General features: G+C 37.8%; 1 protein-coding gene across 1 annotated transcript in view; it reads left to right on the plus strand.

Annotated features, from left to right (window-relative positions):
• The window catches only part of LOC109105418 (ER membrane protein complex subunit 2), a 29,464-nt gene extending 12,186 nt beyond the window's left edge, over positions 1–17,278 (plus strand). The window contains exons 6-11 of the mRNA XM_042772946.1: positions 3,573–3,658; positions 3,828–3,887; positions 7,607–7,688; positions 8,488–8,598; positions 10,508–10,612; positions 16,672–17,278. Of these exons, the coding sequence (XP_042628880.1) occupies positions 3,573–3,658; positions 3,828–3,887; positions 7,607–7,688; positions 8,488–8,598; positions 10,508–10,612; positions 16,672–16,758 (531 nt within the window). The 3' untranslated portion in view covers positions 16,759–17,278. The remainder of the gene's footprint in view (positions 1–3,572; positions 3,659–3,827; positions 3,888–7,606; positions 7,689–8,487; positions 8,599–10,507; positions 10,613–16,671) is intronic.
• The last annotated feature ends 10,675 nt before the right edge of the window (positions 17,279–27,953 follow it).

The following is a 27,953-nucleotide window of genomic DNA, read 5'->3' on the forward strand; positions in this document are numbered from 1 at the left end:
TGAAACCACACCAGCCCAGGACCTCCTGGTATGGGCAGGCATGTGTTATGGACAACGAACACAGGTGCATTTTATTGATGGCATTTTGAATGCACAGAGATACCTTGACAAGATTCTGAGGCCCATTGTTGTGCCATTCATCCACGACCATTACATCATGTTGCAGCATGATAATGCACGGCCCCATGTTGCAAGGATCTGTACACAATTCCTGGAAGCTGAAAACATCCCAGTTCTTGCATGGCCAGCATACTCACCGGACATGTCACCCATTGAGCATGTTTGGGATGCTTTGGATCGGCGTATACGACAGTGTGTTACAGTTCGCCCAGCCATTCAAGAGGAGTGGACCAACATTCCACAGGCCACAATCAACAACCTGATCAACTCTATGCAAAGAAGATGTGTTGCACTGCGTGAGACAAATGGTGGTCACACCAGATACTGACTGGTTTTCGGACCCCCACGGACCCCACAATACAGTAAAACTGAACATTTTAGAGTGGCCTTTTATTGTGGGCAGCCTAAGGCACACCTGTGCAATAATCATGCTGTCTAATCAGCATCTTGATATGCCACACCTGTGAGGTGGATGCATTATCTCGGCAAAGGAGAAGTGCTCACTAACATCTATCTATCTGTCTATCTGTCTATCTGTCTATCTGTCTGTCTGTCTGTCTGTCTGTATATCTGTTGTTCTGTCGTTCTATCTATCGTTCTATCATTCTATCTGTCGTTCTGTCAATCTAACTATTGCTCGTTCATTCTATGTATCTGTATGTTTTGGTCTATCTGTCATTCATTCCAACTATCCATCTGTTGTTTCTTCTGTCTGTCCATCTATTGCTCATTCTATCCATCTGTCTATCTTTGAAGTGGTCTACCTTTACTCACCTAAAACAGTGGCCATTGCTGAACACTTAAATATAATGTTAACAAGCTGTTTATTTTAACACTGATTGACATAGCAGGCTTACTGCATTCACTGAATTTCAGCACTCTAACTCTGTCTGTAATTCAGCAGGATAAACATGGTTGTGCTTGTGAAAGCAATTGAGGTCAATGAGAATCCTCATGAGGTTGACCCCTAGAATTACATGCAATTACAGCGCAGAACAAAGATGGCGTTTGGAAAGGTCAAACAGATTTCTTCTGAACTGACACTGTTTTGGTCCATTTTTCATTTTTTTCTTCTTTCGTACATTTTTTAGAAAACTGTCTGACATTCATTTTTCTGTACAACACTAAAAGAAACTACTTTTTCTGTCCATTAAGTTTCATTTTTCATTTTTAACTTTCATTTATATAGAAAAGCACAGCTGAAACATTCTTCAAAATAAAAAGAGACATGATAATGAGTAAATGATGATAGAATGTCATTTTTGACTGAACTTTCTTTTAACATTGCTTCAGGAGATTTGTGTGTTCTCATGAATTTGGACTTTCATACAGTTAGTACAACCTTATTCTTTGAAATGGCAATTCGTGAGACAGTTATTCTAAACCTTTTGAACAGTTAGATATAACTTGTTGACTGCTACTGATCATTTTTATCTTAAGCCATTCCTAAGATTGTAGATTTTGTCTGCATATGTTGAAACCAGTAGCAGGTAATTCTCTTACTTAAGGATGATTTTGAAGTCAGGTCGTGTCGGTACACCACAGCACTGAGAGTCAACTCTCCTCTTCACCCTGTGGGAACGACGTTTGTCTTTGAAATTCCTGAAGGTGGGCTCTCAACAGCAGTCTGAAAGTGGAGCCAGGGGTTGATAGAAGCAGCCAGGTCCTTCATGGTGAGAGCCACTCAGAAATGCTTAAGAAGAAAGAATCGCGAAGAGAATGAAAATGAAATGCTGGCCTTCCCTAGATCACATTGAAAGAAACAAGTGGGAGGAAAAGATATAAAGACACTGAAATGGTTTGGAATAGTTCATTGTTTAATAAAGCTTTGTAAGACTCTCTGGTCTTCCAGCCTCTGTATTTTTCTGTTGGTGCCAAGTGCGCTAAGAGGAAACGAAAGACAGATATGGGGCCCGAGTAAATAACCTGAGGTTGCAAATAGTCTTCCGCCTTGTTCAGTACCGAGTACAAAGAAATCAGTTCTTTGGCAGAAACTGAACATTAACAATAAAATTTGATAGCTTAAACTATTTGGAATTGCCGTTTGATTCCGTTCCACAGTTTCTTTAAATACTTTTGTTAGGATAAAGTTATAAAGCGATACAGAACTCGTACAGTAATCCAAACAGCTTGAGGTTGTAGCTATAGCCTTATTTCACCTGTCATCTCCAGCCCGGTAATGTGAAACCATGTCTTCCGCTGATCCAGTAAGTACTATCAGACTTGCGTACAGTAGGGGTTTGGCAGTTCATCAATTCTTTAGCTCGAGCAGCCAGTGAAGCAGGTTCGTCTGGCCGCCTGGTTGATGGATAAGTGGATTTGGAGTGGCAGTGGTATCATAGCAGTTCCAGATTTATGGCTTTTCAGACGTGACTCATGCCCGGCTTGATGGAGTTTGGTCCATGCTGTGGTAGTAGGGAAGACCTACTCTATCTAGTGCCAGTTCATAAATAATATCTGGGGCACTTTTAACGGTAAAGCTTCTGCTCTTTGCTCTCCTTTCACCAGTGAAGGGAAAAAAGAGCCGCTCCTGGAAAAGTCGTCGAACCTGGCGTAATACTTTCTGATTCAGATTGATGAGATTCTAATCCGCCTGAAGATTGCTTCTGCGTTGGAAAAAGGCGGACGTTATTTGTGGCTGATACAGGCTAGGCTTTGTAAGTTTATGTGAATGCATATGGCCCATGGCTCTTTGGCAATGTGTTATTTTCACCACTTGAAATGGGTCTTTACTTGCGCTTCCTTATGTAAGCAGCATCCTCGCTGATGCTCATGCGCCAGAATCTACAGGCTTTCTAATCTGATAAAGACATTACTTCTCGGTATCTGCTGTTATATTACTTATGACTTGAATGCAGTAATAATAGGCTTTCAAGGAAATGTCATCTGGGACAATTTGATGGTGCAAGGCTGTTTATTATAACACTGCCTCAGGGGAGGAAAAAAAGAACTGCACATGCACTTCTGCCCAACGACTGACAACATTTATTTCTCCTCTATGAAGTCCTGTTTCAGAATTCATGAAAAAAGGATTGATGCTTTTAGGGTGTTGTAAGACACAGTAGCTGCTTTTCCACTGTCGAGCCAGTGCTTTAAACGGGCCGAGCGGGGCAAATAGCCTCGGCCCTGTAGCACCAGGCCAAAATAGCACTGCGTTTCCACAGTCAATGTGGAAACAGTCCACAGTGTAAATCTCAGAATCATCATTTGTCTGATCAAAACTCATAACATGTAGGTAAAATCCAACTCTGTTAGACTGTGATGCCTTTGCTGTCCCTGTTGTTTTCAGAGTTTGATCAGCAGAACCCCAGGGGATTCTGGAGATTCCTTCAGCTCTCACAATACTATGATCATTTACACATGCCTCTTTATTTCACTCTTTGCTCTTTTCTGTTGCTAACAAACACTTGAAACTCTAAAGCCCTAATCCTCTGTTGATGTTAACCCAACAGGCAGCAAGGAAGCGCAAGATCTCCATCCTGCGAGCACAGGGCAAAAGCAGTGAGGCCATCCGCGAGCTCAACGAATATCTGGAGCAGTGAGTGTTTTACAAGAGGATTTAGAACCCCCCCCCCCCATTTCCCCTCCATTTTTTAATTAAAAGGGGTTTTGCATTTGATTGAGTTGGCCCCCAAGCCTTTCCCTGACCCCCCTTTTGTCCACAGTGGCCTTTCTGATGTGCTAACTACCACTACTCTGTCCTGCAGGTTTGTGGGAGACCAGGAAGCTTGGCATGAGCTGTCAGAACTCTACATCAATGAGCATGAGTAATGATTTCTTTCCTAATTTCTTTTGTTGATTCTTTTTTTAATATTTACAAGAAGTTCATAGAACATGAGGGTTAATTAAATTGTCAAACTGACATACAGAAACAATGTAACTAGAATGTGTACACATTTCTGAGAAAAAAAAGTGTGTGTGTGTGTGTATATATATATATATATATATATATATATATATATATATATATATATATATATATATATATATATATATATATATAAATATATAATAATATTATGGCAAAACAAGGAAAAGGTATTCAATAATATCTGCCAACAGGGTTTCAGTTAGCTCAGATGAATTCATTATAGGAATCTGATGGAAAATATAAGATTAATTTTAACGTGTTCAAAGAGTAAAAATTAGTAAGTAAAATAAACAGAAACAGTAGTTAATTCAATCAGAATGTCAATGTTAATGCTCTTTTTTCACCATTTCAGTTGTTAGATGTTATTATAGATATTTCTTATCAGTATCAATCAATGATGGATTTTTAATTGTGCCTGCTATTTTTCCTATTTGTTACACTTAGAAACTGTTAGCATTATAAATATCAACAAATTGACTTTAGTGTGTTGTTTAGTTTTCAGATTGACTGCATTGAGTGTATAGTTACACAATGTAGAATCTAGCATCTTTCTCATAGACATGATGAGTTTTTCCTGCCTAAACTATAAATGTAAGATATATAATTTTGTCTCATCAGAATAATTGAATCAGCTAAAAGTGATTAATCAGTTACCAATGCATCAGTAAAATGTCCAGAAGTTGTCTGTATGGAATGTGATGTTTACAAGGGTTACGAGGTCGCATTCACCAGCATCTTGCAGGTCATTCTCAGGACCTTCGGTTGACGTGCAACGGTTGCTGCAGAGCTGTGGGACCCTCTGGAGTAAAAGACAGTGAAATGCCAGTCTCAGCCAGGGGCCTTGCTTAAAGCTCCGTGTCTGTTTGTCCTATGGAGTAGGGCCATAATAGGATTTGTTTCTTGAGCTCCCTCTCCAACTCCTGGGATAAGAGTGCGCTCCCCTGCTGATAGCTCTTTTGCCAGGGGTTACTTTCTGCCAGGCATCAGGATTGTAGGAAACTTACTTTGTCTTCTCTCCTCCATCCTTCTTTAATTGTTTTGGTCTTATTGTCCACGAGGGGGGCTACGGGGTGTTAGTATGTGTGTGTGAGAGAGAAAAAGTTGGTTGTCCCGGTTGGAGGGCGCTAGCTGTAGGAATGCAGTCGCTCTGTGAGAGCACCGCTTATTAGATACCTCACGGTTTTCTGTAAAGGGCTTTATTGCTGTAGCAGACAGAGGAAATCCAGGGGTGAGAGGATTATCTGCCCGCTTAGCCCAACTTTTCTAATATCACACCATTCTCTGACACCCCCCTATCTATAGGTCTTGTCAATGTCACTCTTTTTCTTTCTTCCCCTTTCTTATTCTGTTCTTTATTTCAGGTCACAGACTCGCTTTTTCCCTTCCCCTCCTCTTCCGGCAAAGCCTGCATTATCACATCTCTCTTCCATGCTGTGAAAGAACAGGAGAAAGAGGAAAAAGAGAAATTCCCAAGAGAATGAGGTGGCACCCATTCTCCCAACCAGTCAAAACAAGATGAAGACAAACAAACGTCACCCTACCAGTTGATTAAACAGCTATGACAGGCGGCTATCTACACAAAGTCCGTAGGACAAATAGGGCACTAGTGGATCATGCTTTTTAATGATGATTAAACCAATTATCACTTTGGTAAATAAATATATCAAAGTGGTTTCTTTGGTGAATTATGTGCTAGGTGTAGGCTGCTATCTGTAGAACTAGCTGGTCTTAAGTGAGCTCTGCATAGTTACACTGGCTGGTCATGTGAACCAAACAGATTAGATGTGATTCTGTCAAAATCACTTAGATGAAGCGTGAGCGTACTAGAAAAGAAAGTCTTGATAAACTCATTAGTTTACATCACTAATTGACTTGTTGGTTGTTGGACAATTAGTCGGTCACCCTAAACCATTGCTAGTTTTAGGTTTGCAGGTTCATCAGGAGATGGAAGCACGTTTAGGCCATTGAAAAAAGTAATTGCACCTTAATTTCTCAAAATTGAGACTTGAGATCTCTCAATGTGTGTGAGAGAATTTTTTTTTATGTATTATTATGGCTATTTAGTATGTATGTATGTTTAGTTTTTTTTTTTATTTTTTTTTTTAGTATGTCTGTATTCTTTTTATTGTCATTTTGTTTTTTTTAAGTAACACAATTTTTTAATATCCCTGCCTTCAATTTGATTTTAAACCTAAAAATGTGAATTTATATTTCCCAATGTGGCTTTATTTCTCAAAATGTGACTTAACATCTTACAATGATGATCTAAAGTTATCTACAAATTAAAATCACATTGTAAAATATAAAATTAGCATTTTGGGATATAAAGTCAAGATTGTGATTTTGACAAAATCAAATCAAAATTTTTATTTTTTTTTCCAACTGAGACAGAAATGTGCTGTCATATTTCAAATGGAGGACTGGTAAAGTTGGTGGTGGATATTGAATGCTCAGATATTGGGCGTTGAGTTCAGAAGTGATGTGGATTGATGCCTCCCTTGCTTTCTCTGTGTATGTTTGTGTCTCTCTCACTCTTTGCATTGCTCCGCCACAGTTTAGGCCATGGCAGAAGCACATCTGAAAGTCTTTACGAAGAGGAAATGGTAATTGCAAGCAGCCTTCAAACTTCTGAGTGGCCTGATCTCACTGGCTCACTCCTCCAACCTCTCTGACTGTCTGTGATGTTCTCTCACTCTCACTCTCCTCTCTTTGTATTCAATGTCCCTTGAACATTTCCTAAAAGGCTAGATAGACTCATCATCTTGTGCGAGTCAGCAACGCCAACAGTCTTTTTCCACCAGAAAAAAATCTTGTTTACGTCAACACGTTTTTTCCTGCCAGTCGTAAGATTAGCATCTATAACTCGATTGGACGCGCTCCAGCTCTGTTATACAATTTGATGTGTTGTGATAAGTTGATATGTGTGCGTGAGCACGTACAGTGTGGGCCTCGATGTGTGGACCTCGCACCGAACGAGACAGAAAGTTTGCTAACAGTAGCTAAAAAAGCCATGCGGTTTTGGGGACTTGAGGCGGTAACGAGCCTTTCAACCCCATCCACAGTTTTTGGACACATTTGGTTCATTTTTGTGTCTTGCGGCTTTGTCGTAATAGTCCTGAAGTTCTTTTTGAAATTGTTTGGTTTTTTGGTGGGAGCATTGGGGAAATGTGCAGGCCAATGTTATGTACTTATAAGGGAGAGAGTGTCTGAGACATGAAACTGTAAATTAGTGTGAGGTCAACGGCTTAGCAGTGATCTCATTTGAGGACTGCTCTTGAGAATGACCTTAGGACAGTCTTGAGATGTCAATGAAGAACCCAGGGACAGATTGGTAGACCAGATTCATCTTTGGCCTTCTAAAAAAGAGGCCATGGTGAATCTAGGCCATAATTGCCACCTCTGTTGCAAAGCTTTATTCATCATTTCACCATATGGGTGTTCATACACAGATTTCCATTAACCCTCCATAAAAGCTGATGAAAGGGAAACCTCAGACTGTCATGTCTCCCGACTGTCAACGAGACTGAGCTTCACGTTGCTTAATCAGCCACAAAGCTACTGGGAGTGTTTTCTATGTTCTCCATTTTTTCTCTCTCTCTCATTTCATTCCCACAGTTATGCAAAAGCTGCATTTTGTCTTGAAGAGCTGATGATGACGAATCCACACAATCACCTGTACTGTGAACAGTACGGCGAGGTATAGTAGCTTTCTCTCTTCCTGCCTGAAATAAATTTTTTTTTTTAGAAGAAGAAAATTTTAAACATTCTTTCAGAAAAAATTGAAGCAATACTTTTTAAATTGTTGAGTATAATTATGCCTTCGCCAAAGATAAGAAAATACATTAAAAAAAATACACAAACTTAGGAGTGGGGCGATCTTCCCAAAATATCATATCATGGTTTTATATCTAACAATCCATGATCTGAATCAAACTATTAAGTTGTATTTTTATTTTTTGTGTATGATCTTATGTTTGAATATGTTTTTATATTTTGATCACATAATTTACTGTTAAAATAGATCAAAAGTTGCAGCATATTGTTGATGGATTTAGAAAGAAGTCTATATACAGACATAAATGTTGGCATCGGTTACTCTTATCTTAGTCATATCATTTTATATCTGCTATGTTAATCCAAGTTTTTTTCCCCCCTAACCAACCTTAACCAAGACCACATTTTTTTCTTCCATTTAAATGGGTTTTCCAACCCACTGTAAAATCTCATTGGTTCAACATCTTTATCCACATGTTATTAAACATGCAGTGTATTCTAGGGTTTGATTTTTGTTGCTTTGCATCATTACACTTGTAATGTGGACAGAAAACACATTGTCCTATAAGCCAAAACTTTGGCCCTTTTGCACTCTATGACTAGCTGCATCCATCATGTTGTATGCTTGTATAGGATTTTCCTGTTTATTTAGATCTCATGTCAGCAATAAGTGTGCCTATAACACAACATCACCTTTCGGTTTCCTCTGCAATCTCCCTCAGGTAAAGTACACCCAGGGAGGTCTGGAAAACCTCGAGCTGGCCAGGAAGTATTTTGCGCAGGCACTGAAGCTTAACAACAGAAACATGAGGGCCTTGTTTGGCCTTTACATGGTGAGTTGTTCAGAAAACAGACACCTTCTCTTTTTCTTTTCTCTTTTTTTTAATGCAAGTGAATGGATCCAGAGGCTGTGATTGGTTCACATGGGGGCAGCCGAAGTTGATGTTTCCAGTCCCTGTGTTGGAAAAACTCTGACTTGCAATTTTTTTTTTTGCTGTAACGTAACCCGCCGGACCTTTGTAGGACATTTCTCTGTTTATTCCAGAGATAAACAAACCTTTGACAATAAAAGAATGGTAGAGAAATGGCAACCACACCATCACACGTAGCTCTGCTGGATAGGTTCAGGCAATATGTGCGCTGAATAAGCCTTTCATCTGTATTTATTTAAATAGGAAGTTGTCCATTAACACCAATGCATCATTTGTAAGTGACTCCTGACATATGAACACAAACAGCCAGCCAGGGGCAGAAGGCCGACAGAGGGTGCACAGGGAGCCACACACAGGCCCTCTGTTCAAACGTACACACACACACACGCAAGCTTCAGTAGTTCAAACACAGAACCATGACAGTCATCACATCTTTGATGTGCGATTTGCACGTGAGGCCGGCAATAGCAGGATGTCGGTCAGTACAACAAAACCAAGAGCCTGTTACCGGTCATGTAGCGAAAAACGATTTTTTTGTGTCATTGTTTACAAAAGTTATTTATAAAGAATAATTAAAATAAGGCTAATATAGCTGAAGTAAAATAAATTTATGTTGAAGTACTAAAATTGTAAAAAGTAAAATAAAAATAAAGCTAAATAGAAATATATATAAAAAAAACAAATCACATAAAAAATTTAAAAAAAAAATCCAAAAACGCCTGGAGAACTAGGGTAAAAAAAAAAAAGGCTCCTGAGTGAAAACTGTGTAATCCAATGTCCCAAAAAGACTTGTATATATGTAGTATAGGTCATTTTTCAAGATTGAAGCATTAGATTCTTTCGTTGATGAGTTTTAAGATTTTTTTTCTAAATAAAAAGCAGTAAAATCTCTTCATTTATTTATTTATTTATTTATTTATTTTTAAATTTTTCTCTATTTAAATTCTATAAAATATAATAATAATTAAAAATATTAATAAACACTATATTAGTATATAAATAACTAAAATAATAGCATATAAAATGTTTGAATATTTGCTGTAATTTTTCACTTGTCACTTTTAATTTTTTTTCTTGTCAGGTGAAATATTTTCATCAACAGTAAAACTGATGAATAAATGACCATACTGACTAAATTCAAAGGACATTTTTGCCAAAAAATAGTATAAAAATGAATACAGATTGTGACTCAAGTGACCAAAATTTTTCCTTAACAGCCGCATCTCACCAACCTTAGACACCCCAAACTGCAGAAGCCAAGGGATTTGCTGCCAGAAGCAGAGATGAGGTTGATTGGTGTGCAGTTAAAGTTTCAGCACATCCATGGGGAAGGGCTTTCATGCTAGCCGACAGAGTCCTGCGAGCTCTGCTGAGCGGGTCTAATAGCAATAACGAGGGAAAGATGGAGGATTTGTGGTTGTGGAACGGAGATCTTGTAGTGGCTGGAGAGCATGATTCACGTTGCGCTATGCCATTCACACGCCACCTCCCTGATACTCCCAGGCCTGTCAGCACTGCCTATCCTATCTCTGATGCGAGACACATCAAGCTGCGTTAACAGAGCTCCCTGACTTTTTTCACTACTGAACCAGGCTCAAACCCATCATATTTTCCACCATTTAAAAAATACCCTTCATTGCCATCAGGGTTTAGCCACCCTTCCATTATGTGGCCTTTAAGTGGGAGTCGACGGGTATTTATCTCATGACTCTTTTTTTGACGCTTTGCAGAAATGGTGATAGTCTAATCTTTGTGTTTCCCCCAACACTGTGGTCCATCTCACTTTTGTTTGTTGGCCCTTCTTCCACAGTCGGCCAGTCACGTCGCTGCCAGCCCAAAAGTTAGCGCAAAGGTGAAGAAAGACAATGTGAAGTATGCCGCGTGGGCCGCTTCTCAGATTAGCAGAGCCTATCAGGTAAGAAGAGTGCATGAGTTACTAGTAACTGAATAATTTATCAGCTGATATTGCATTTAGTTTTTTTCTGAAACACTTTATAAATATATTTAATGTTTTAAATATTGTGTGTGTGTGTATATATATATATATATATATATATATAATATATATGTGGGTGTATATATATATATATATATATATATATATATATATATATATATACACATATACACACACACACACACACACACGTATATTATATTTAAAATGACACATTATATTATGTATTATACACTTCCATTTAAGAAACTTTGGAGTCAGCAATATTTTTTTCTACTTTTATTTTAATATTTTTTAATTTATATTTTTTAAAACTTTTATTCAGAATGGACATATTAAACATATCACAGCAACAATAAGAAATGTTATTTAAGCACTAAATCAACATATTATAATCCTTTTTTATTACACTTAAGACTGGAGTATTAGCTGCTGAAAATTCTGCTTTGCCAGCACTGGAATTTTTATATATAGATTTTAATTAAAAAAAAAAAAAACTTTTGAATGTTAGTGTATTTATCACTCTTTTTTTTTTCATCAAGTGGCATTAACTAATTACAGAGTTCTGTTTGATGTTTTGATCCTTTAAATCATGCCACAGATATACCGTGGTATAGCAAAATCTCTACCTAGTCATAGTTACTGGCAGTGCCAGTAGTTCAGGCGCAGTCTGATATACAGACAGTGAAGTACATCCCCAGACAGTGAGCGTATGCCATGCCTTCACGCTGGGTCTGTGCTGAACACGCGTGCCTGGGCAGAGTAAAGCTAATGTGTTGACTTAAGCCCACAGGGCCTGGCATTGTGTTACGCAGCTGTTTTCTATGTCTGCATGTTAAAGCGCCACTATCCCTATGAAGCAGAACAGCTGGTGCCAAACACAGGCCTCGGGAGTTAGCAAGGGGAAAATATGCAGCGTGCACACCACGGCTGCAAAGGGAGGCAATAATGATAGCAGAAGAGAGGAAAATGTGAAGTGCAGTGCGCATGGTATCACTAAAGCGGTTTATACTGTTGCCATGGTACACAGAACATAAATACTATATAAGAAATCGTAACTGCCATCAGGGTGGTATACATTGTTTTTTTAAGGATTGACAGTTAAAAGTGTAATAAAGGGGCCCTTAGTCAGCAAGTAGGGTCGTCAGGGCCCACACACACACACACACAAGTGTACCCTTTGAGTGTTTCCTGTGTGGTTGGAGGGCTCCTGTCACACACTATTGATGGAGCCCCCTTCCTTTGACATGTTGGTGGGCATCTCAGTTCCAAAGAGGAGTTACCACAAGTCCAGTCTGATTAGAATAAACTAGATCTTGCCGTTAAAGGCATAGTTCATCCAAAAATGAAAACTGTCATCGCTTACACACCCTCATGACTTTAACTCTTTTATAGAACACACACAAAAATACTATTTTAATCTGTTGTCCATACAATAGAAGCCAATGAGGTCCAGAACAACTTTGGATTCATTTGACTTTTATAATACTGAGACCTTTTTCAGAATAGCTTCTGTGTTCTACAGGTTTGGACATGAGTAAAGATTGACAATTTTTATTTTTGGGTCAGCTATGCCATTAATGCAAAAGGGGCCAATAAAATGTGCATTGTTTCTTTTTAAAAGATTTTTTAAACTGAACTGGACTGGACTGAAGTGGACTGTTTTCCACTTTCAAAAGTAACATATCGACTTTGTGGTCTCTTAGCCTCAGGGTGGTTTAAAACTTGGCCGGGTTTCTGTTGGAATTTCCAGACCACCCAATAACGGATATTAATGTTCCTTTCGTTCCTTCTGTCTTGCTTCACACAATCACCAGTATCTTTCTAGATTCCTCCCATTTACTGATCTGTATGCCTCAGGAGAGACTTTACTCACGAGAACGTCATTGCTTATGGATGCCAGCCATTCTGACACTGTGTCCTAACCATAGCATCAGTAGCATTTTGTGTCAAGACTTTGTGATGGTGCTAAGTTCCTATTTTTGTCATGTAGTGCCTGGTAGTCCCTCCCACAGTGAAATCTCATTGAAAAGAAATCATGCTTCATGTGGTTTTGTTACATAGAATACGTTTTGATTGACTGGCTGATTGATGGTCACTTCGTGCAACTTTAAGACAAGGTGTTATGTACAGGTACGGTGTTTTGTCAAAACAAGATATCTGCTGACAGTGTTGGTGCTTGGGAGGTATTGCATATGATACACAGATTTTTTTGACATACAAGATGAGTCAGAGACTTTGATGTTGCTTATAAGAGAAGGCTGAAACCTTGAAATGCTGTGCTAGAATCATGTGTGTCCTCTAGTGACGCAGATACGGCGAAACCGCTTTGAATATGCACGAAAGAATTAACCCAAGCCTGTTCAGAATAAGCCATTTATCCTAAACCTTGTTTACTCTACCTGAAAGCACCTTGGTTGTATTGGGAGGTCAGCATAAACTGTTGTATTCCTTGCTTTGAAGAACTTCTGAGGTCTTTCAAAGAGAAGTTGTCACCCTTTAGCAGAGTAGCTTTGATTGATGAGGTCTTCTGGAGGTTAACGGTGCCTCCACACTTTGTTGGTTTGCATGCCTTTATTTGATGGTACTGGCAAGTCACTTTCTGGCCATGGTTGACATCTTCAGACAATTATTTGAATTGAATTTGATGGCACATTTTCTACTCAACTCACTCCTTTTGCCTCTTAGTGCTTTCTGTGTTTGACTTTGAGCATAAATACATTAACTTCATCCTTCTCTCTCAATATAGGGCTAATAATTCACTGCTGATATCACTCAGCCACAGCGGCTGTCAAAGCCTGAGTCAGTCCACATTTCATAATAGTCATATAGACAGATGACTCACTTCGCTGATGAATTAGGGTGCAACAGAGGGCTTCTGATGCGTAATGCCATAGCCCTCAGTCACAGCAGATTGAGTGATACGACAGAGTCGAACCATCATAGAACACTCAGAAACAAAAGGCACACACATATTGCTTAATTTCATGAGTGAGTAATCGCAATTACCCAGTCACCCAGAAAACATTGGCATTGAGTCAGCATGTTTACGTTTAACTTCTTTGAAATGCATGATATGCATTGAGTAGTCTTCTGTGCCCCTTGTAGATGCCCATGACTTTTGCACTCATCTAAAACGTGATGGAATCCATCATTCAGAAGAAACCACACCGCTCACTTGCACAACAATGTGGGGATTTTGTAAGAATGCTGGGAACGGCAGCCTGGCACAGACCACATATCAGATCTGTTAATCTAGTGATGTTTCCCAGTAAGAAAATAACATTTGTCTCTCTGTATGTGTACATGTCCAGCAGGACCCATGAATTACTTGCACTGCAAAGCTAAGAAACGGCACTGCCATGTTCTTGGCCACTTTGTGTGCTTTCTTTCTGTTTGCCCAATGAGTTCATTGGGATGGCTGGCTCCTTCCTTCTACAAGCACATCCACAGCCCATTACGATGCAGATGTTTCCTTAAAGGAGGTCTAGAATACCTGGAGAAAGTTGTCTGTTAGCATTCCCATTCATGTCAATGCCAGTTTTTCAGTTGGCACAATTTGACATCTTTGCGTGGGGCATATACGCAAATCGGCATACCGAAAGGATTTCTGAAGAATAACTGAAGACTGAAGAGTTAAGAGAGATATGACTGCTAATAAAAATCAGCTTTGCCATCACTGGAATAAATAGCATTTTAAAGTATATTAAAATAGAAATGTTATTTAAATTGTAATAATATTTCACATTTTTACTGTTTTACTGCATTTTGCAGACTGAATGGGCATAAGAGACTGTCATAAGTGCTGCCAATCAATTTAATCTTCAAATTTATGTAGAAACAACATACAGTATATTTTAAATATTTGTTTAATGGCATCGTATTTATGACTGAAGGTGAGCATCACTGATGCCAATATTACTGATGTCTCTGAAATTGTTTTTCCCCCTAATATTTAACCATTGACTTTGGCCAATCAACATTACAGTATAATTGAGAGCTACCAAATTGAACATTTTTTTTAGACTTAACAAATATTAAAAAATAACTATCTAATCTAATTTAATATTCACATAAACCCATTATAGTAAATGTCATATTTACCTGTGCCCTTCAGCAAGTAGGAAATAAACAGAAATTCAATAAAGTTATCAAACACTAAATTTTAAATGAAATATAGTTGAATCCTTGAATCCTTGGCTGCTTTAAGAGCTGCTGCTACAGCTGAACATGACACAGATCTGACACACACCATATTTTCTCACAACTCTTTACCTTTTTTGACCCATTTCATGTTTTAAAGTCTCTACTAATGAGCTGACGAGTTGAATCCGGTGTGTTAGGTGAGGGAGACAATACTGGGGTGCTCCAGGACAGTTTTGAAAACCACTGCATTTCAGAGACATGTTCTTAAATGTGACTCATATACAATAAATACTTGCATTAAACTGAAAAAATTAATTGCATGCAAAAGCGTGTTAATTTTAACAGTACTAGTGTGTGTGTGTGTGTGTGTGTGTGTGTGTGTGTGTGTGTCAGGCTACTAGTTGTGAAAGTTAATTAACCCGCAAATTGCTTCAGTTTATTTGTCACAGTTCTTTTTTTTTTTTTTTTTTTTGAAACAAGATATTTATCTTATTTATCTTTAAGGTATTTATCTTAAAAAAACAACAACAACAAAAAACGTGACTAATAAGGAGAAACAGAGAGGATCACAGACTTTAATGGATAGTGGATTGGTTTAATATTTCAGTTGCTGTAGGGGAGGATAGAGAAGTGAGCTTTGGCCGATATGCTCAATTTGTCCAGTTTGAGCGAGGCACAGACTCTTAGCAGATGAGTCACAGGCGGATGTGGCAAGAGCGTGTAAGTATGCTTGGCCATGGGGGCTGTCGGCTAATGGGTCTTTGTGAGTGAGCTTGTAAGTTGGTGACTCATTAGGCCATAGTATCCCTCCAATCCTTTTACTCTCATAGGGCGAACAAGGAGAGACGAAGAGAGATCTGCGGCGGCATCTCAATTACTCTACTAGTGCAGACAAAGGTGTCATTACCATTTTATTTTTGATCCAGTAAGTTTGTTTTCAGTGGATTTAAAATTGAAAAATGAAGTTGTGAGAATTAAATTAAAATATAAAATACTTATAGCTAATAAGCTTTAGTTAGAGCCAAGAACTGTGATGTGTGAGTGAAGTGAAGTGACGTGAAGTGTAGCAGAAGTATGGTGTCACATTCTCGAAATTTCTGCTCTGCATTTAACCCATCCAAGTGCGCACACACAGCAGTGAGTAGTGAACACACACCAAGGGGTCTTACCTCAGTCATTTTATTCGGCGCTCCTGGGAAGCAGTTGGGGGTTTGGTATCTTGCTCAAGGGTCTCACCACAGTCATGGGACTGGAGGTGGAAGAGAATACTGGTTATTTACCCCCCCCCCCCCCATATACAATCCCTGCTGATGCCGAGACTCAATCCTGTGTCCTTTGGGCTACAAGTTTGAATCACTAACCATTAGGCCATGACTGCCTAATGATTAGAGGACTTGCTTGGTACAGCGCAACACAATTCATCAGTTTTTGCTTGGTTTTCCTGAAAGAGACAGAACATGTTTAAATGCACAGAATTAATTTTGTCAAAGTTTGAGTACTCTAGCACATTAACACAACCCTAGGTTGCTTCAAGGGTGTACTAGGGAGTCTCCAGGAAATAAAATATTAAAATATCCCATGTACTAGGTATAATAGGTACATTCCCTAATTTAGTCACCCCAGGATAGGGCTTTAAATTTCAGAGATTTGTAATGATGGTCATAACGTACTATTCACCCTCTTAGAACAAGTCTAAAGTGTTTTAGGAGTGCAGCTACTGCAAGGAGATTTGGAAATTGTGCGCAAATACTTGTCTTCTATGTCATGGAGTCTGATGCGCCACAGTGTTTGTGTTACAACATAATATGTCCAAAAACATTGTAGATGGAATGATGTCCCTTCATCAACCCCTCTCTCTCTATCTCTCCTAGATGGCGGGCCGTGGGAAGAAAGAGAACAAATGCTCGGTGAAGGCGGTTGAGGAAATGTTGGAGTCCATGCAGATCACCATGTCTTAAACCTCAGCTCTGTCCCCCCTTCCCACAATCTCTGTCACCACAACACCATGGCAGCTCTCCCTGCTCACTAGAGTACACCACCACCACCCACAGACCACCCAACCCAACCCAACCCAACCACCTCTATATCAGCTCATCCATCTTTGTATTGTTTTGGGGTCTCCGGGTAGGCATTAGACACCCAGAACCAGTCCACACAGTTTCTCGATTCAACCTTCAGCACTCCATTATTTATTATTAAGAGCTTATCGTTGGGTCGATTGGTGGAATCAAATGCGTCTGCGATGGAAGTGAGCATGAAAAGGAAAATCTACGTAATGTTTCTAGTTTGGTCAGTTCTTGTAGTTTATAAGAGTTCGATTAGAGAGTAAACTGAGAGAAGATGGAAATGTACTTACTGTATGTGCAAGAAACTGATGTCATGACTGATCTTAGCAAAATAAAGGAACCAGTTGGAAGATCAGCTAAAAATCAGTTTCTTTCTTAGCAAAATAAAAGACTGCATTTTTCACTAACCATACCAATGTTTTGGTGGGTTTTCATTGATCAGTTGTCTGTTTCATGCATTGAAATCCAAGGAGCATTTCTTCTGTCTCGCCCAGTTTTCTTGGAATGTTTTGACTAGTTGTTTTAAATCGCACAGCTGGAAGATCAGCTAAGAACCTGTTTCTTTTTCAGCAAAATAAAGGACTACATTTTTATGACTAACTATAACAATACTTTGGTGGGTCTTCATTGATCAATTATCTGTTTCATGCATAGATTTCAAAGGATCATTTTTTCTGTCTTGTCCTGTTTTCTAGGAATGTTTTGACTTGTTGTTTTCAGTCACCCAGCCCAAAGATCAGCTCTTCTCTGTGCCACTGTAAGTTAATGAGCGGTTAGAATCCTGTTCAGACCACCCTTGGACCACTGAATAATAATAGCAATAAAGAGGATAATAATCGCCATTACTATGGTCATATAATATGCCCTCAGAAGACTTCAAGAAGCAATAGATCCCCAGCTTCACACTACCCCATTGGGCAGCTGTGGGGATCTGCTGAAATACTTGAGAGAAACATAACTTCCCATTAAAAGAAGGCTGAGCAGCAGGCAGTCTCTCACTCCTTACAATCCGACTGGGACTCGTGCCCTTCAATTACAGCAAGACCGTCAGAAAAGCTCAGCTGGTAATTAAAACAAAAGCACTGAGTTTTTCTCAAGTGGCAGAAAGGGAAAGATTGAGAAAGGTTGTGAAAAGGAGGTCTGGTTTCCTTCTGCACTCATTTGTAACGGTCACATTGGATTCGGGACAAAATGAGCATTATTTTCTCGTGCCGGGTCAGCTGCTACTTCCATCTCTTTTGTTTATTAAGTCGTGGCAATTGTCTCATAATTTCACATGCAGTCCGGTGGAAAAGTTGAGCGTTGACTTTACTGCCTCTTTTTTTTCCCCCCTTGTGGACCGACTGACTTGTTAAGGGGCTTGAAAGCCTGAAGTGGGAGCGGTGAAAGTCATTTACTCATCAGTTTTAATACTTCGGTCAGTGGATGTGTCTGCATTTGATTTCGCATTCCAAGCTCGCAGAACCAACGAAAGCCTGGGGACCGCAGAGGGAGACTGACAGAGTGGTTATTTTTACAGGAACCGCTGCATTGAAGTGTAGCTTTTTGAGGAACCATCAAGGATGGTTCATTTGAGAGAGCATATCATTTACATGTGGATCCTTGTCTCCAAGGCAACTAGGAATATAAGAAGTCAATGCCCTCTCTTGTAAAGGTCATTAAAGGCTTGTAAGTGGTCTGTAAAAGAACATGTCAATCACTTTGATGTGTGAGTGATGTGCAAGACCCACAAAACTGGCCTTCAACTTAATGCAATAGTGCCATCTGTAGTCAGGAGGGTGTTTTCTTTTCCTCTTATTTTCCTCTTTTCCAAGTTAATCTTTTCATGAAAAGTAAGAAGTTTTTAGAAAGAGGAAGTTGAAGAGTCATTCAATTCACATTTGAAAAGAATTTGCCAAGATGCTCTGGTGTGACATGCTATATACAGGTAGCAACTACTGCAATTTATGGGAATGTGTTTATATAGTGTTGTTCATCATCAACACGGAAACAGAGTGAAAACGGCTGCATCTGATTTAGTGTTCCAGTAATCACAGCTCTAATTTCTGCGGTGCCTTCTTGGGAAGATGGAAAGTCAGCTAAACCAGACTCTCCTTCATGCCAAAAAAGGTCCAACAGCTGGAGCATTTAAATGCTATGCCATTGAGGTCAAAGACAAAGCACTGTGGATTAGTTGTTCGTTTTATTTCTAATTCCTTTAGATTATGTCACAGCTCAAACTTAGATCTACGCCTGAACAGCAAGCTTGTGAATTGGTCCACTGATCTGTTATGTATGAACATAGTTTCCACCTCAGAGTAAAAATTTAAAAGGTAATTGCATCCATAATTGACATAATTGAATTTATATTTCACAACATCACTTTACATCTCGCAATGACATTGTTTCTTGCACTTGTGACTTTTTCTTGTAAATTGCAGCTTTAAATATCCACAATGTGACTTTGCAATATGAATTTAAATCTTGTGTCATTACTATATCCCATAAACCTCATATTCTCAAAAATGTGACTATATTTTGCTCTCGCAATTGCGACTTTCTCAATTTTTTTTACTTTTTTTTCACAATTTTGACATGCTTAACTTCTCATAATTGTAATATTACATTTCACATTGTGACTTCTAAAAATATGAATCACATTTGCAACTTTCTTTCCTTGTAATTGTCACTATAGCTTGCAATTGTGCCCTTTAAATCTCACAATATGACTTAGTATCTTGCTTGTATGACACAATATATTATAATTTTTACCTTCGTTTTTCCAAATTGTTATTTAAAATCTCACAATTAAAACATTTCTGGTTTTATGCCCGTCAGACTAAATGATGCCTTTTTTCAGCCCCTAGTATTAAAGTATACAGTTGCAGTTGTTTTGTAAATGCATTTATGCCACCTCTATGCAGCATTAAACAGTCATGTGTAAAGATGCCTAACTGCCTACATAAGCCCTTTAGGCTACAACTGCCTAAACTTTTTTAAAAACTTGGTGGAACCAGGCTTCCATAGTACTGCATGGGAAATGAGGGAGGGTCGAGGCGGATAAGAGACACTTGGATGTCTGTTGTGCATTACACACTTAAGTCCCTGTGAATACTCCCCAGGTGATGAGTCAGTGAAGGTATTAATCATCTGTAATCCATACACTCAGCACCGCAGCCGGCAAATGGAGATAAATCTCCTTGTATAGAAAGTGACTTTTCTCTGTGCTATTTTCCAAAGAGAAATGCAATGATCAGAGGGAGCCTAAGAAGGTGAGGAAAGAGAGAGCCTCCCCATGGTTCCCCCATAGAATTCCCAGGGTGGCTGGAATTGGCAAGAGAATTGAATTAGAGCGGGGGCTTCCCCCGCAGCACATCTGTCTCTCTCTGGTTTAGGGATGAGGCTGGGAGGACTGAGGATGAATGAGTTGCGTTAACCCTGCCTAGTCATGTCACAGTGCACCATGCAGTGAAGAAACAATGTTTTGCCTCATGTGGTGTGTCTTGTTTAATTTTATTTCTGGAGTAGAATTAAGAATGGAGAAACTAGGTGTTTGCGCACTGTATAGGATTGGGAGTCTTGAGTCATTCCAGTTCTAATTCCTAATGATCCTTTTGTTATTTTTGTTGAAGAACTATTTGGAAATAAGAAATTCAGTTATTTAAATCTGTGCTAGTTCACTGAAAAGTGAAAATTCTGTAACAATTTTCTGGTCCTAATGTTCCAAACCTGTATGAATTACAGTTTGGAATGAAACGAGGGTGAGTAAATCACAACAGAATTTAAATTTTTGGGTCAACTATCTTTTAAAGTGCAAATAACACATTAACTTAATTCTTAGTTTATTTTGAATTAGACGTAATGAATGATATGTGGTTCAGAAAGTCAAATATTTTTGAATTTAATAAAACAAACCAATGTTGTGCAAGATTCTATTACCTCACAGAATCATATTATCTTTAATCATGTAATCTTCTTTATTATTGTTTGAAAAAAAAATTGTTACTTTATTCAGTGACTGATTATCTCTTTATATGTTTTAAAAACTATTTGCCAATTTGTCTGATATATTGCTTAGCATATTGTTTACTGATTAGTTTAGCTACCATTGTTACAAAATGACTGGAAATGCTGTTTTTGTAATCTTAAATATATCGCCATATGTTTCTGAACATAGGGTAAGGCTTGTCGGGGTGAAAAAATGTTGCACAACACCAACTGACTCATTCAAGAATCAGACTATGTTGGTTGTGCTGTGCATTGTGTGCTAAACATTAGTGCATGAAACATTGTCCGACTATTTCAGTAAAATCTGCAGTCCATATGGGTGGACAACTACACATTCAATCATTTAATAATTAGGGCTCAAGCCTGGAGGGCGAAGAGCCCTATTGTTTTCCTTAGGATTATTTTTTTTTTTTTTTTTTTTTTTATTATTATTTTTTTTTCCTTTATTCTTCTAATTTTTTTCCAAGGTTTAGGGGGCTTTTGGGGCCCTTAACATGCTCAAAAACTCTTGAAAATTGGCACACACCTTGGAATCTGCGGCCATTAGGGCCGGGCAGAGACTGATACACGGGCGTGGCACAGGGGCTCTACAGCGCCCCCTGGAATATTGAGGGCCATATATCATGCATATTTGCACGTATACATATGAAACTCGGTACACATGTAGATCTCATCAAACCAAAACAACTTTCGCACTGCATGTCATAAGCTCCGCCCAACAGGAAGTTGGCTATTTAGGGTTTTGTGAAAAACACATGCTCTGGAATTTGATATACTCCTCTGAGGAACTCCACCCGTTTGCCACAAAACTTGGTGAACATGTTCTCAAGACATTGGGGATGCAAAATTGCCAGGGGATTTTTGATATCTCGAACGGTTTGGCCGTGGCGAGGCGTTGAAATTTTGGCGAGAAATGAGAAACAGGAAATGTCTAATAACATCAACATACATTACCTGAGTTTGATCAAACTTCATCAGTTTGTTCATTGTATGATGCCGATCGTATATATGTAAACTATTAGGAGCCAAAGTTATAGCGCCACCAACTGGCAGCAGGAAGTGTGTCATTTTTAAAATGCTTTGAATTCAGTATCATATTTTTACTCAATTTGCTTCAAACTTCATCAAAATAATGACAAAACACGGCCGATGTAAATCTGTAATGGGGATATTGATATCTAATATAGTGTTGCCATGGCAACGTGTCAAACTTGAATAATCTGTTTTGGTGATTTTGAGGCAGATAACATGCTCAGAATTACATGAAACTCAAAACACATATCAGTATTAATGATAGCTGGACAATGGCAAAAGGTCATTAAAGGGCGTGGAAGAGGCACTCTATAGCGCCACCTTTTGTCAAAAGTGGGGGGGTTAGTTTTAGCTACAGACACCAAACTCGGTACATATATTGGTCTTATCAAGACGGACAACTTTCTCATTCACAGTCATCAGCTACGATGAACAGGAAGTCGGATATTTTGATTAGAATATGGATTTTTGGAAAAATATAGCTGTGAATTAATGCATACTCCTCAGAGGACAAGTACACTATACACACCAAACTTTTTCTACATGATGCCAAAACATTGAGGAACTTAAATTGCGAATGGATTTTGGATAGCTTGAATGGTTTTGCCGTAGTCATTTATTGAAATAACAGTAAAAAAGTAAACATAAATTGTCTTATATTTCTTAAAGTGCAGCTTCCAAACACTTCAAAATTAATTTTTATATATAGAGGATAAGTCATTCTGAGCAAATATGCATAGTTTCACGACTTTTCAATGCTCTATGGATAACAGAAAATTAAAAAAACTGTCAGTCATCTGATCTCACTCTGAGGCCAGTCTCTCTGTGTGAGAAAAAGGAGGGGGCTGAGTCACTCTGATGACTCTGCCATTGCCCTTTGAAAAATGTGTGTGCGCTTAGTGTATGTGTCAATCGTTTTTTGATGTTACAAAGGTTATTTAGTCAGAAGCAGTGAGCACTTGTATTTTTCTTTGACAGCATTAGATTTATTATTATGCTTTCACTTTAAGAACCAATCACGGGTTTAATATACACATGCCTTTTATTTCTGAACTGTTAACGTTAAGACATATGCCTAACCGACTGTGTTTACTAGGATATTCCCCAAAACGCGCATTTAGATGTAATTATGTATTTATTGATCCATGCACAAAAAAAGCGGAAGATAGCTCAGTTTAGTATTCGCGCGTGCGGCTGTGTGCGGTGAAACACACAGCGCTCGACTGTTCCGCGAACAATCCCGAGCGTCTTATATGCTCACCTTGTGCCTTATACCGAGTCCTAATCGGTGAGTTTGAACGAGAATGCAGCCGTTGACGGACATTATGTGAAAATGTAGACAGTCCCAAATAAGCTGCCTATTTATATAACAGATATCTATATTGTACGTGTGCTGTCGATGAATCGATCCATATCGATGAATCAATACATCCCTAATATATCAAACGTAAATAAACTGCATAGACATCACTGTTTAAAACTAAATATAGATTAATCGTTTTTGATGTTACAAAGGTTATTTAGGTGGGTTTTTTTAGGTGCTATCGATGCATCGATCCATATCGATGAATCAATACACCCTTAATATAGGCTATGTGTGTGTGTGTGTTTCAAAAAAAAAAAAAAAAAAAAAAAAAAAAAATATATATATATATATATAATCAGTACAGGTCAATATATATATATATATATATATAAATATATACATTTCAATACTGTCATAGGTCAGTATTTAAATGAGTTTGAAATTATTATTATTATTATTATTATTATAAACCTATGCAATTATATATATATATAAAATTGCATAGGTTTATAATAAAAATAATAATTTCAAACTCATTTAAATACTGACCTATGACATCCTGTGACATGAAATTTATCTGAATTTACACAACTCATGATGTAACAGTAAAACAGATAAGCTCACAGATGAAGACCAAGCTGTAATGCCGGCAGAAATATTTTACAAATGCTTATAGATCAATAAAATCATTAAAAATTCTTTGCACGGCGTGCATCATTATTAGGCACTTGATATTCAGATGATATTTTCCAAGCACATATATATATGCCCTTTTGGAAAAAAATGGCTCTTAACCAAAAATAAAAATTTTGCTCTTTGGTCAAAAAAGGTTCCTGACCCCCTGTTCCAGAATCTGGCAGTAAGTTTGGGGAGCGCATTTTTATTCCATCTTCTATTCTGAAAAGTCTTAATTCTTAATTCTTTTGCAGTTAACTTGTGTCTTTTCTCCACCTTTTTTTTTTTTTTTTTTCAAACTCCACTGTCCCAGTCAGCATTTTTTTGTCCAATGATCATGTCAAAATTTAGCAATTTCTATATTGCAATAGTTTTGAATAATTCTCATGGGGATTTAATAATTTTTGACTTTTCAGTCCGAGTTAAAACTCTTTTTTGGCTCATTTCATCTGTAAAAAAAAGCCTAATAATTCTGCACACCTGAATATAAGGAGTTTTTCTCTTCCAGCCTTCATGGACAATTATATATCGCTCATAAATGATTAAATACAAAATTAATGGTAGTTATTAAGATTGATGTCATTGGGAATTGGTAAAAAATGTGCTTGGAAAAAAAAAATCAGAATATCGACATGCCTAATAATTGTGCACACAGTGTAAATCAATAAAGGTTTTAGTAACACTTTATAATAAGGTCTAATTTGTAAATATTAGTAAATGAACATGAAAAATATATTTTCACAGAATTTATTAATGTTTGTTGATTTTAGTTCACAGTGCATAACTAATGTTAACAGATATTTTTTTTTTTAAAGTTTTGACTATTAACATGACATTGACATGCAATATAATTAGTGTTCATGTTAGTTAATCTTAATAACTGAAACCTTATAAAAAAGTGTTACTAAAGTATTATGTATTGTTCTCTGTGTGTGTCTTTCATAGTCTTGATGGTTTGGATTAACCCTTTAATTGCCGAATCCTTAAAACCAGACTGCCACAGAGTTACTGTAAATGCATGTGCCCACTGGGCACAATTTTCCTGATGCCACCGGGGCGTCGTTTGCACTGATGGCTTGAGCCCGCCATCGCTGCTTGCAGCTATATTTATTTATTGCACTTTTATTTTTTATGCAAATAAAACTTGTATGTTAATTAGTAGAATGTAAAGGATGCTCTGAATCTCAGAGATAAAATAAGATAATTTTCAACACCAAAACCATAATTTAATGTTGGATCTGTAAAATATTTGGCAAACATTTATGTCCACTATATCAACTGGGTGGATCCAGGGTGGACTGCAAAACTTTGCAGAAATGATCTGTCTGTTGTTTTTCACTTCTTACTTTAATTTGTGATATTCTTTTCAGCACTCTCTCTCTCTCTTTTAAAAAAAGATATATGAATATATTTTCACTACCAAAATTAAGCAAGTAAATAAATATTGACAAGACCACAGCAGTTCCAGTGGGCCGCCATCCTTCTTTCTTTCTCTTTGGCTGGAGTGAGTCCACTAAGTTCTTTGATATCCAACATGGAAACTCTCCACATAGACAGCAAGACGTCAGCATCCATCAGAAGACTTTCATGAGCTTTATAAAGCTGCGGATCAAAAGCATGTTTCCATCTGAAAAATTATTGATGACAAAAAAACGGTGCCAGTAAGGTTTATACGTGTGATTACTTACAGGCAAATATTATTGTGCCTCACGGCTTTACATTCCATATGCTTATAAAACAGTATGCTTTGCTATCTGGCCAATGCATAAGAACCTATAGTATGTGGACTCACTCAACATCTCTGATATCTGTCTTTTGGACGCTTGTGTTGTTTAAAGTGAAATGCATGATTTCCAGGAACAATGTGTTTTTGTATTTAATGATCCTTCAAGTACAGGGCTAGCCATGAAAAACAGGTCCAAGTGTTTGTTTGTTTTTACAGCCGAAGATTGTTCTATGAATTTGCCCTTCCTTTACTGAACTGTCCATGCATTTATGCAATACCAGAGCATATTGACTACTGGGTAAAATAGTTATTTTCAGACATTATTGATTTAGAATGGCTATCACAAAAGGCAGTTTTCTGCTCTGGTGAAATCAGACAATGCATGTTGCTTTTATAAAGTTATATAAACACCATCTAATTTGTCAAAATGAATGTCTCTTGAACCCATTTTCTTTAAAGGTTATTTGCTTTTGTCGTTTTAGTCTATCTAGAAGACATGATGCATTGCTAAATCAAGTTTCAATTATACATTTTTCAGTTAGTATCAGCTGGTCATATTGTAGTATTTCAATGTAAGAACACATTTGGAAAAGAGAACTGCATTTTGAAAAAAATGTCCCGTTTAGCAGAACCAATGCTAATCTTATTGTTTATATTCATGAAACATGTATTAGCCCAAAGTGGAATCCTCTCTCAGACAACTGGTAGATTATACACAGTGGTTTTGCACAGGACAGCCATCTCATTATAGCCCTATTATATAAAAGGAATAATATAGTTATAATGAGATGGAAATAAAAATTCTATGATGTGTTCTACAAGCCAGAGTCTACCACAGACGTGTGTGGCGAAATCAAAGTGCTTTGAAATATTTACATTTGATTTTCAATAACATGAGGTTTAATCCTTCACCTTGTGTACAAAGTCCAGCTTATATTTTCTGCCAAATCTGTCAGAATTTTTTTTTTTTTTTTTTTTTGTCAGTTACGACAGAGTTTTACCTCAGAACTTGTAAATTATACATGATCTCTTTTTTTTCCGCACTGTACTTCAGATGCAAGTTGGTGGAGAGGGTTGCCTGCTCCTTTCCTACCTGCGCTATCATGGCAAGTCCAGCAGTGTGTCAGAGCACATGGCATGTGTCAAAATATGAAAGGGGAGCAGAAAGGCTCCAAATTTTGAATCCCAAATTTTTCTGTCAACACTGGTCCTTTGAGACATCAGCCCTTAGTAAATTATCTTTTGGGCTGCATATTCAAGTTTTAATTGTATTTATTACACAGCTCAGGAATAAACCTACTTGATTTTGATCACAATCACAGCATTCAGCGGTCAGATATTAATGTTAACATCATCCATGACAGCCTTTGCCAGTTATCGATTGTAGTGAAAGCGTGTGTGAATGAAGGCGTTCCAGTAGAGTTTGTTTCCTTAGCAGAAGCTTAAAAGTGAGATATATATATATATATACTTTATGGCATACATTTTATGCCATTCCCTGGATAATTTATTTTGGTTTATTTCATTTGTTGCTTCTATGATTGTAATAGTGTAAACAGAGTAAATCCTCTGTATGTTTATTTCTATGCAAGTGTAGCAAAAAAAAAAAAAAAAAAAAAAAAATTATATTTTTATTTTATTTATTTATATATTTATTTTTACTATTTTTGTATTAAATTAAATGTATTAAAGTTTATTTAACAAAGTCGGGAGGAGAACGTTCAGGTAATCCAACCAATCAGCATGAGAAGACACCTGTGCAGGTAACTGAATCACCATTCTAAAAGAATGCACAGCTTCCTTGTAGCTCAAGCACACACATACAGTAGCTCACACATCATGTGCAGATCGGTCGCACACAGAAACATTCAGGAGTGCATAAATTGTTACATGTATCAATGTTGCCCCGTAATTCATCAATAAAACCACTTAGAAACTGAGACGTTAAACCCTATATTTCTTTCAGTTTTGAAGTCATTTAAACCCACAGCTTCACTATCAGTAGAGAGATGCTGCACAGCTATGGCATAGGCAAATTTTAATTTTGGTCAGGCCTGGGCGGTGAGCGGGCACAACAGACGGAGTCGGACTCAATATTCAGCTAATTTCAATCTACTCATTCACAATAGCCCCAATCGTGAAATATTGCATGAGTAAACAACAATTATTTAACAAATATTATATATGTATAATAATCTCATGGGGGGTTCATCATAGTGGACAGGCCTGTCTGCTGGCTATGCCCCTGCTGCACAGTCAGGTATCACATTTAAGTCAATGTATTCTAACTTACACATACCACAAGCTGTTTCGACAAAATGCACTGTCCAGGTAGGCCAGTGGTATCAGTGTACATACTGG

The sequence above is a fragment of the Cyprinus carpio genome, chromosome A16 (genome assembly GCF_018340385.1).
Source record: "Cyprinus carpio isolate SPL01 chromosome A16, ASM1834038v1, whole genome shotgun sequence".
Classification (NCBI taxonomy): Eukaryota; Metazoa; Chordata; class Actinopteri; order Cypriniformes; family Cyprinidae; genus Cyprinus; species Cyprinus carpio.